This window comes from Mesoplodon densirostris, chromosome 5, assembly GCF_025265405.1.
Source record: "Mesoplodon densirostris isolate mMesDen1 chromosome 5, mMesDen1 primary haplotype, whole genome shotgun sequence".
NCBI classification, from domain to species: domain Eukaryota; kingdom Metazoa; phylum Chordata; class Mammalia; order Artiodactyla; family Ziphiidae; genus Mesoplodon; species Mesoplodon densirostris.
In genome coordinates this window covers 78,663,381-78,672,414 of record NC_082665.1, presented here as the reverse complement: position 1 = coordinate 78,672,414, position 9,034 = coordinate 78,663,381, and the positions used below count along the sequence as shown (strand labels likewise).

At 54.8% G+C, this 9,034-nt stretch overlaps 1 protein-coding gene across 1 annotated transcript; it reads left to right on the top strand.

Moving 5' to 3' along the window:
• Nucleotides 1–3,689: 3,689 nt before the first annotated feature.
• Nucleotides 3,690–8,359, top strand: LOC132490473 (dipeptidase 2-like). Its single transcript, XM_060098821.1, has 11 exons — nt 3,690–3,700; nt 3,871–4,149; nt 4,476–4,602; nt 4,907–5,036; nt 5,251–5,392; nt 5,671–5,740; nt 5,861–6,037; nt 6,420–6,501; nt 7,169–7,244; nt 7,894–8,038; nt 8,129–8,359. Exons 1-11 carry the CDS (start codon nt 3,690–3,692, stop codon nt 8,357–8,359), a joined length of 1,470 nt encoding a protein of 489 aa, XP_059954804.1.
• The last annotated feature ends 675 nt before the right edge of the window (nt 8,360–9,034 follow it).

Genomic DNA, 9,034 nt, shown 5'->3' with positions numbered 1-9,034 from the left:
GCTGTCTCTTACGTTAATCTTGCCTCTCAAGCCAGTCTCAGAATGTGGGTCTCTCTTGCCCTCCTGGGGCCACTGGGGCTGTGCCAGCCCACCTGCATGCTCCACGTCGGGTGTCTACTAGACTAGGGTATGGGTGGGGAGGCCCAAGTGTGAGGGGCCAGGCAGGGTACCTCTGCCTCCACCCTGCTCTCCTCCACAAAACTGCTCCTCCTCCTGAAGCCTGACCCCCAAGTCACAGGTTCCTTATTATGACCTCACTGGGTAGTGATGACCTCACAGGCCTTCTCACAGTTTCCATGGCAGCGTAACTATGGAAAAGTGCTCACTTCAGAGAAACTTCTCTACCAGTTCTCCACCAGATACCAATCTCTTTGCTTGCCTGAGAGAGAATGTCTAAGAGGATCTTCTATATTTACTCTAACCTGTGCTCTGTTCACTGGGAGGGCAGTGCAGCAGGTACACGGAGACCAGGCATCTGTACAAGAGGCATGTTGTACACACAACCTCCCCTGGCTGCCACATGTTCCTGTCGGGCTTGCCCACCACATACACCTGAGCACTTTCCCAGCTGTAAGTAATACCACTCACCTGGGACACCTTCAGGAACCCACAGTGCTCACTGCTGAGGACAAGTGAAAGGCCATCCCTGGACTAGTGTGCAGGAAGCTTCTGATCTTTATAAATGTAGCCTTCTGCTTTGGGCTACAGGATGCTTCCATTCAGACCCTTTTCTGATTGGTCTCTTAGCAAAAGACAAGTGCATTTTTCTTGGCAAATGGTAAATGGAGCAGTTTGAGGAAGAGGGCCACTCTTGAACCACACCTTCAAACCCAGGCACCTCTGTGCTGTCATGTAGACATCTATATCGGTCCCCTCAGACACATCCCATACTGAGCTGCTGAGTACTAGGGGAGAGGGTGGTGCCATATTCATGGGAATACTGGAGGAACCAAGGGGGATGATGAAGTGCTAGTGAGACTGGAGGGCTGAGCTGATGGTGTCCCAGGAGGCTGGGTGGATGTGAGCCTACACTTGGTACCCAGAACCTGGTTCTGAGTCTCCTGATCACTCTGCCTCAGTATTTGGCCTTGTTCTAATCTAGATAAAAGTATCAGAGGGCTAGAGTTCAGTGTGGTTGAAACAGGTAGTATAAATGGGGCCCAAGAAGGGTTGCCAAGCTGGGAGGGGTCCTTAACCAATTTATATTAGTTTATCTTTTTCCAAAACTTGAAAGACGTTTCCATTAAAGCCTCAGAAGTGACACACTGCAAGAAATGTTTTCTCTGTTGTGGAAGGGAGAGATGGAGAGGATCATGATTGCAATTACTTTCGGGTTCTACTGTTTTCCCTGGAAACGGTGAAGAGACTACCTCACCTGCTGCAGCTGTAGGCTCTAGGAATTGCTTTTGCAGCCAATGTCCCTTCTCTAGGGACTCATAGAGGTGATGGGCCAAGGCTGTGTTTTGGATGTCAAGTAGATTAAATGTCTTCAGCCAGAAACTGGGAGAGACATGAGAGAGGGGAATTCTGGCAGGAGACTGTGCACAGCAGAAATGACTGATCAGTTCTGATTTTCTTTGCAGCAGCAGTGGCTGCCGTTTCTCCTCCTACACCTGGTCACTACCATGTCCTCAACCCAGGGTGTGGAGAAACGCAATGGGCTAGCATGGGGAGACATACTGCCTGGTTGGTGGCTACTGGGCCTACTGGGATGCTCCTTTGGCCATGCCAGCAAAGGCGGAAGCAGAGAAGCCAGTCCCCAGACGTGCTCCCAAGGGAAAGCACGTTCCAGAAGGGTCGGACGAAGATCTCGGTTGCTCCAGACCCTAAATCCGGCGATTGTAGCATGGTGCCAGGAGGCGGACTCCTCAGAATCTTGCTGTCTGAGCCATTCTGAAGAGAGGGCAATGGTTTAACTGCCTAAGGCAGAGAAGGCCTCTTCCTGCAGTGATCCCTCCCGCCCCCCCACTGCCCACTGCCACAGATTAGAACGTGCGTCATTCTGTCTGAGCCTTCCTCAGCCAGGAGCCTCATGGCCATAAGCCAGGAGCCTCAGAAACTGAGGTTTGAAATGAGAGTCTGCCCTGAACATCCCAGGGCTGAAGCTGGCCTGGAAGAAAACCTGACCTTCCTCTGCTCGATCCTCAGGGGCCCCTTTGTGAGCTGAAGAAAGTAAAGTCTACACTCTGCGAGCCGAGAAGGATGCAGGAGCAGAGACAGGGTGCAGAGAAGCCTTAGCAGTCTACCACATGGGCTCCTGCCCTGAGCCATTGTCAGCAGCCACCACCACAAACCAGGGGGGAGCTGGGCTTTTTGAAATGGAAAGCAGCAACCTGTGGCTTCCCAAAGAGCCTCCTGCCTGGGGTCTCGGGAGGCAGGATAGAGAGACCCAGGAAGGCCTGCTCCCTGAAGCAAGAACAGGATGGAGAGTCAAGCAGCACGCACCCTGCCCCGAGGTTCACATGCTCCTTTATTGCCAGCCCTTTCTGTCCCCAGGGGTGTCCCTTACTGCTCAATAAAATGTTTTACTGTAACAGATTTCTAGGGTCGCCAGTGCTCAGACTTAGGTCACTGCCCCTGTGCTAGGCACTCCTGACACCCGGGAAAGGTTCCAAAGGTGGAACAGCTCCAGGGGGTGCCAGGGATCAGAGCAAAAACTTGAGAGGCTGGGGATGAAGGAGTTTGGCTGAGCTTCTGTGAGAAGGCACATCCCCAGTGTGTGTGTATGTGTGTGTGTGTGTGTGTGTGTGTGCATGTGTTGGAGGGGAGGGCGTCCCTAGAAGAGGCAGCTGGGGGAGGGCCTGAGGCTGGAAATGGGGAATGGCATGAGACCTCTGAGCAAGCACAGACACTTAGCCCTTGAGGTTTCTGGGAAAGCTAGAGCCACAAGGGCCACCAGATAAGGCAAGTGTAGCAGCAGAACTCAGGTGCCAGGTCTTTCATCAGAACCTATACTTCTCCACGAGGCCGGGCCTTCCACGCTGAGGTAGGAGGGATCCTGGCCAGAAGGTCGGCCACCAGCTCTGGGACGAAGGTTGTTGCGGTGGGGGCTCTGCTGCCGTGGAAACAACTTCATTTCCTTCCACTCAAATAGCCTACTGACTGGGTTCCTGCTCTGTTGAGTAAAAGGGTCGCTGACTCTCCCCAGAAGGTCGTTCAGTTCACATCCCCAAAGTCCTTCTATTCAGGCCCTGGGGAGGTGTAGCGACTCCTGAGAGCGCTCTTTCCTGAGGCTGGCTGACAGAAGTGGGGGAGGTTCCTGATAGTTCCCAGGCGCTGGTTGAAGTCCCCAGAGAATGGTCATGCAGGCTGGGGAGTCAAGTAGGTGGAGAGAGCAGGTCGGGGGCAGAGGGCCCCTTCCTGAATCCAGAACTCACAAGGTTCCCCCCCCCCCATTTCCAGAAACTATCTCTTCCCCCACACAAGCCCCCATGGCTCAGTCCCGGGAATCCGGGAGCCCAGAGCACTTGTGGCCACAGAGACACTGGCACGCAGCCCTCAGGGTGTGCGGGGCCGGCTGCAGGCAGCTGGGGACGAGGTGTGCTCCCGGGAGGCCTCAGGCTGAAGGTGGCCCTCTGAGAGAAGCACCCCAGCTTGGACAAGAAGGTTAGAGGCGGGGGAGAGCAACCTAGGGCGACCCCTTGGAGCAGTGGGAGTGGGAAGAGGGGCAGGGGCGGAGGGACCCCGCGATGGGAGGCGAGTGAGCTCTCAGCAGAGGCCAGCTTAGCCCGCGGGAGCTGCTTCTGAGCAGGGGGCGGGAGGGCAGTGCCGCCCTGTGGCTGCCGGGCTTTGCGGATCGCGGCTCTCTGCACACGGGTCGCAGGGTCCTGTGACTCCATATCCCCTCCCTCACCCCGCCCCCTTTGCGAGGCCGTGCCGCTGGGTGGCCTGTGTCGACAGGCAGAACCCCATCACCCGCCCCTCTCAGACCCGCCTCTGCAGGCCTGCCTGGCCCTGCGAAGCTTGCGGCCCCGGGGGCCTCGAAGGTCCCCGCGCACGCAGCCAGCGGCCTCTGCTGTGTCTGCTACCCCTGCTGGGTCTGCTGCTGCTGCCGGTAAACGGCGTGCAGACCACGCCGGGCACCTCCAGCACCCCAAGTCCGCGGGAGAGCACGCGGGCCCTGATGCGGGACTTCCCGCTTGTGGACGGGTGGTTGCAGTGTGTGCGGGCTGCTGGGGGCCGCTCCGGGCCTAGCCTGGCCCCGGGCAGGGGAGGAGGTCCGGAGCATGCAGAGCTAGTGGGGAGGCTCCCTCACACCACCCCTGGATGTCCTCTCCATCATCTATGGATGCCCTTCCCCTTCTCTGTCATCCCCTCCCTCGTGGGAACCCCTCAGCCCAGGTCTCAGCTGCTCCTAGTATAGTCTGTGTGACAGTGTGAGGTGGCAGAACCTCAGGCTGGCCCAGGCCAGGCAATGTGTCCTACCTGATCCCAAGACCTAAGAAGTCCACCCATTTGCCTTGACCTCCCTCCAGCCACAACGACATGCTCCTGGTCCTGAGGCAGTTTTACCACCACGGGCTACAGGATGTTAATCTGTGCAATTTCAGCCATAGTCGGACCAGCTTGGACAGGCTGAAAGACGGTCTCGTGGGTGCCCAGGTACCAAAGGGACACACAAGGTGCCACCATGGCTGCTGGGGAATGTGGGGCAGTTTGGGGGCCTCAGAGACCACAGGTTAGTCACATTGGAGCTAAGTTACCATAGTGACCTAGAAAGTGCCATGCCATGGATGCTGGGGGCTACAGGGGTCACAGTGAGCCCACCTGATGGGCTTCCAAGTACCGCAGAAAAAGCAACGCATTACATGTGACTTCTGGGCACAGTGAGTGCTGTGCCAGCTGAGGAGGCGATGAGAAGCCCAAGGAATTCCAAAGCCCAAACTAAGCCCTGGCCTTCCCTCAGTTCTGGTCATCCTACGTCCCATGCCAGACCCACGAACGGGATGCTGTGCACCTCACCCTGGAGCAAATTGACCTCATTCGCCTCATGTGTGCCTCCTATTCTGAGCTGGAGCTTGTGACCTCAGTTAATGGTAGATGGGGGACTTCCCTGGTAGTCCAGAGGTTAAGACTCCACGCTTCCACTGCAGGGGGCTCGGGTTTGATCCCCGGTGGGGGAACTAAGAGCCCTTATGCTGCGCGGCACAGTCAAAACAAAAGGTAAACAGACTGGTGGTGGTAGGTGTTAGGGACTTCAGTAAGCTACCTCTGCCTCTGAAAATGATCATCTAACCTACCTGCCCCCAGCTCTCAACAATACCCGGAAGTTGGCTTGCCTCATTGGTGTGGAGGGCGGCCACTCACTGGACCGTAGCCTCTCCATCTTGCGTACCTTCTATGCGCTGGGTGTGAGCTACGTGACACTCACGCACACCTGCAACACACCCTGGTGAGCACAGTGCAGATGGTAAGGGCCCAGTGAGGCAGGGATCTGCCCAAGTTTACCCCTGGGATCCAGCCCTGAACCTGGGATGGGGAGGGGAATGGAGGTTTGCAGAACAAGACTGAATCCCCAGAAGGGCCCTCCTACTGCCAGGCACAGCCCAGTTTGGGTCCCTCCTCTTGCACCAGGGAGTTGCAGGTGTAGACGGTTTGACAGAACCTCCTTCTAGGCTCTTGTAGCCAAGTCATGACCACCAGTCAGACTGCCTCCTGGCCATCCTGCAGGGCACAGAGCTCAGCAAAGGGTATCCACCCCTTCTACAGCAATGTCAATCAGCTGACCGGCTTTGGCAAGGTAAGCACCCGGGTTCCATACCCTGCCCCACATGAATGTACAACTCCGCCTGTTCACTACAGATAAATGCACACAAGATAAATGCAGCCCTGATGCCCTCTCCCCATCCTGTCCCTGCAGAAGGTGGTGGCAGAAATGAACCGCCTGGTTTTGACGGTGGACTTGTCCCATGTCTCGGATGCTGTGGCACGGCGAGCTCTAGAAGTGTCACAGGCACCTGTCATCTTCTCCCACTCAGCTGCCCGGGGTATGTGCAAGAACACTCGGAATGTTCCTGATGATATCCTGCAGCTTCTGGTGAGAGACTGCCCTGGCCCTCATACCTAAAGCAAGAGGTTCAAACCAGGAGCCCTTGAACCTGAGCCTCTTCTCCCTCAATTTCCTCAAACCCCAGGTTAAATATCTTCTGCCCCCAAAACCCACGGTCCACAGTCCCTGAACTCTTGAGCCCTAGATGGGGGTCTAGGTGGTAAGATACTCCTCCAAACCCGGAAACCCAGGGCCAAGACACCACCCAGACCTGGGCTGCAGCTCCTCCATTCACACAAACCCAGAGAGGAGACGACTCTGACCTCAAAGCCAGGGCTGAACACCTTCCTTACAGGGGCCGAGAGAGTGAACAGGCAGGTGGCTGTGCTGGGGGCCAAGCTGACTGTCCACCGGTCCGCCCCTGCACAAGAAGAACGGTGGCATCGTGATGGTGTCCTTGTCCATGCGGGTGCTGCAGTGCAACCCGTTAGCCAATGTGTCTACTGTGGCAGGTGAGCCTCACCCTGGGCTCTCTGAAAACTCTGATTTGGAGCTGAAGCTGGGTCCAAATTTGGGGAGGACTTCAGAAGAGCCCCAGTCATTTAACCTACCTGTTGGCAATAGGTACATCTCCCAAAAACCCAATAATGGGTGGTACACAGCACCTTGGTGCCATGTGGAACTGGAGCCATGGAATCAAAACTGCGATACTGATGGGTATCAGGGAGGTTGTCAGACACAGAGCCCAGGTGCTGCCCATCTGTGCCTCTGCAGGAGCTCCTAAAGCACACTGCCCCACCTCTGACCAAGGGACTGGACAGCTCCTTAGGTCTCTGGGGTCTTCATCAGTTGTACTCTTGTTCCTCTCTCATCCTCCACACCCGGGGAAAGGAGCCCCCACAGGTTCTCAAGGAGACTGGGAGGTAGGGTGAACCTTGGGTGGGAAATGGCCCAAACAGGGGGCTCTGGGGTCCACTCCAAATCTGAAGTCCAATCTAGAGCCAGCTGGGATCACTTCAGATCAAACCTCAGGGCCCTCTAGTTGGTACTCTTGGTGCCAGGCCATGAAGGAACTGGCCTGTTTGGCCTACAGGATGCACAAAGGGGAATCAACAGAGGCCAGTCATCACCCCCATCTCTGCCTTAATAGCCCCACACTGTTGACTTTCCATTCTTCAGATCACTTCGACCACATCAGGGCAGTCATTGGATGCAAGTTCATCGGGATTGGCAGAGATTATGACGGGGCTGGCCAGTGGGTGCTTCCCCGTGGCTTGTCTCGGGCTGGCTGGGCAGCAGTGGGGCTTTCACAGCCACCATGCCCACCACACTGTGGTCCTCATGGACTTGACCATAGCCTCAGGTGTGCTGGCCCAACTGGTATCTCCCCTCTCCCAGGGTCTGCTTCCTGGGCTCTCCTGTCTGGTTGGCCCTACTCTAGGTCATCATGTTTGTCTAAAACACCACACAGAGCTCATCTGCCCAGCATCTGTGCCCATCCAGTGCCAGCAGGCCCACGGCCTCTGAGCAGACTCTTAGCAAGGTCTGGGCCGAGCTGATCATCTCCTCTGCCTGCAGTTGGGTCTGTGCATGCAGGGGGGTCACCCCAATTCTTAAAAAGCTTTTCTTCTCTTTATAAATGGAGGCAAAAATTGCATTCAGTGAAAGGCATAGATCTTAACAGTACAACTCAATGACTTTTGATGAATAGTCGAGGCGTTTTGGGGGCCTTCCTCTGAAGGATGAAGAGCAAGAGTGAATCATTTACTCTCTCCAAGCCTCCATTTTCCATATCTGACCAGGGCTGGGGTTCAGTGGACCCTGGACACATAGGGCTTTGGTTCTGACTCAGGACCAGGGAACAGGTCTGAGGCCCAATAGCTGGCTGGCTGGCAGCCACACAGGTTCCCACAGGGGCTGGAGGATGTGTCCATATACCCGGTACTGATAGAGGAGTTGCTGGGGCGTGGCTGGAGTGAGGAAGAGCTCTGGGATGTGCTTCGAGGAAAGGCACGGCGGGTCTTCAGACAGGTGGAACAGATCTGCTGGGCTGGGCAAAAGAGTAGCTCTGAGCAGGTGGTCTGAGCAGGTGTACGCGGGGGTGCTGTGAGTGGTGCTTCCCGCTGACTGCGCCTCCAGGTACGGGAGGAGAACGAGGGACAGAGTCCCTTGGAGGATGACTTCCCAGATGAGCAGCTGGGCAGCTCTTGCCGCTCCTTCCTCCCACATCTGCATCAGAGAGAAGATCTGGCTCCAGACCAGAAACTAACCAGAGCTGATTCGTGGGAATTCTCAAAATCTTGCCCCCACTTATTCCCAGGCCTCACAGTTATTGCTGCTTTCCCAGTCCTCATTGTTTGGCTCTGGTGATCCAGTTAATCCTGCCAGATGTCACTTTGGCAGCCAAAGATACCCCACAAAGTTTCCTTGCATGCGAGCACAAACATTTCCTATGTATTATTCTTTTCTGATCATTCTTTCAGTGTATCCCTTCTGGCTTTGTGCAAAGTCATTCTTTGTTTTGTACCTCGCTGCTGCTGAGCTCTACAGGTCCCGCTCCTTCCACACAGTTCACCAATTCCACCCAGTGAGTTTTTCTTTCATATATTTTCTTATTTCTATTTAGGGCCTTTTCTTTTCAGCTTAAAGAAGTCCCTTTAACATTTCTTGTAAGGCTGGCTTAGTGGTAATAAACTCCTTTCGCTTTTGCTTCTCTGGAAAACTCTCTATCTCTCCTTCAATTCTGAATGAAAACTCTACCATGTAGAGAATTTGGGGTTGGAAGTTTTTCTTTCAGCACTTTTGAATAAATTGTACCACTCCCTTCTGGCCTGGAAAGTTTCTGCTGAAAGATAAGCTCATAGTCTTATGAGTATTCCCTTGTGTATAATGAGTTCTTTTTTTCTTGCTGCTTTTAATGTTCTCTATCTTTAACTTTTGACATTTCATTTATAATGTGTCTTGGTGTGGCTTTCTTTGGGTTCATCTTGTTTGGGACTCTCTATGCTTCCTGGACCTGGATGTGTGTTCTTCCCCAGGTTAGGG

Coding starts and splice junctions, on each gene's coding strand:
- LOC132490473 (XM_060098821.1), top strand. Junction 6,038..6,419: donor ATGATATCCTGCAGCTTCTG/GTGAGAGACTGC, acceptor CCCCTGCACAAG/AAGAACGGTGGCATCGTGAT. Junction 8,039..8,128: donor AGGTGGAACAGATCTGCTGG/GCTGGGCAAAAG, acceptor CTGCGCCTCCAG/GTACGGGAGGAGAACGAGGG.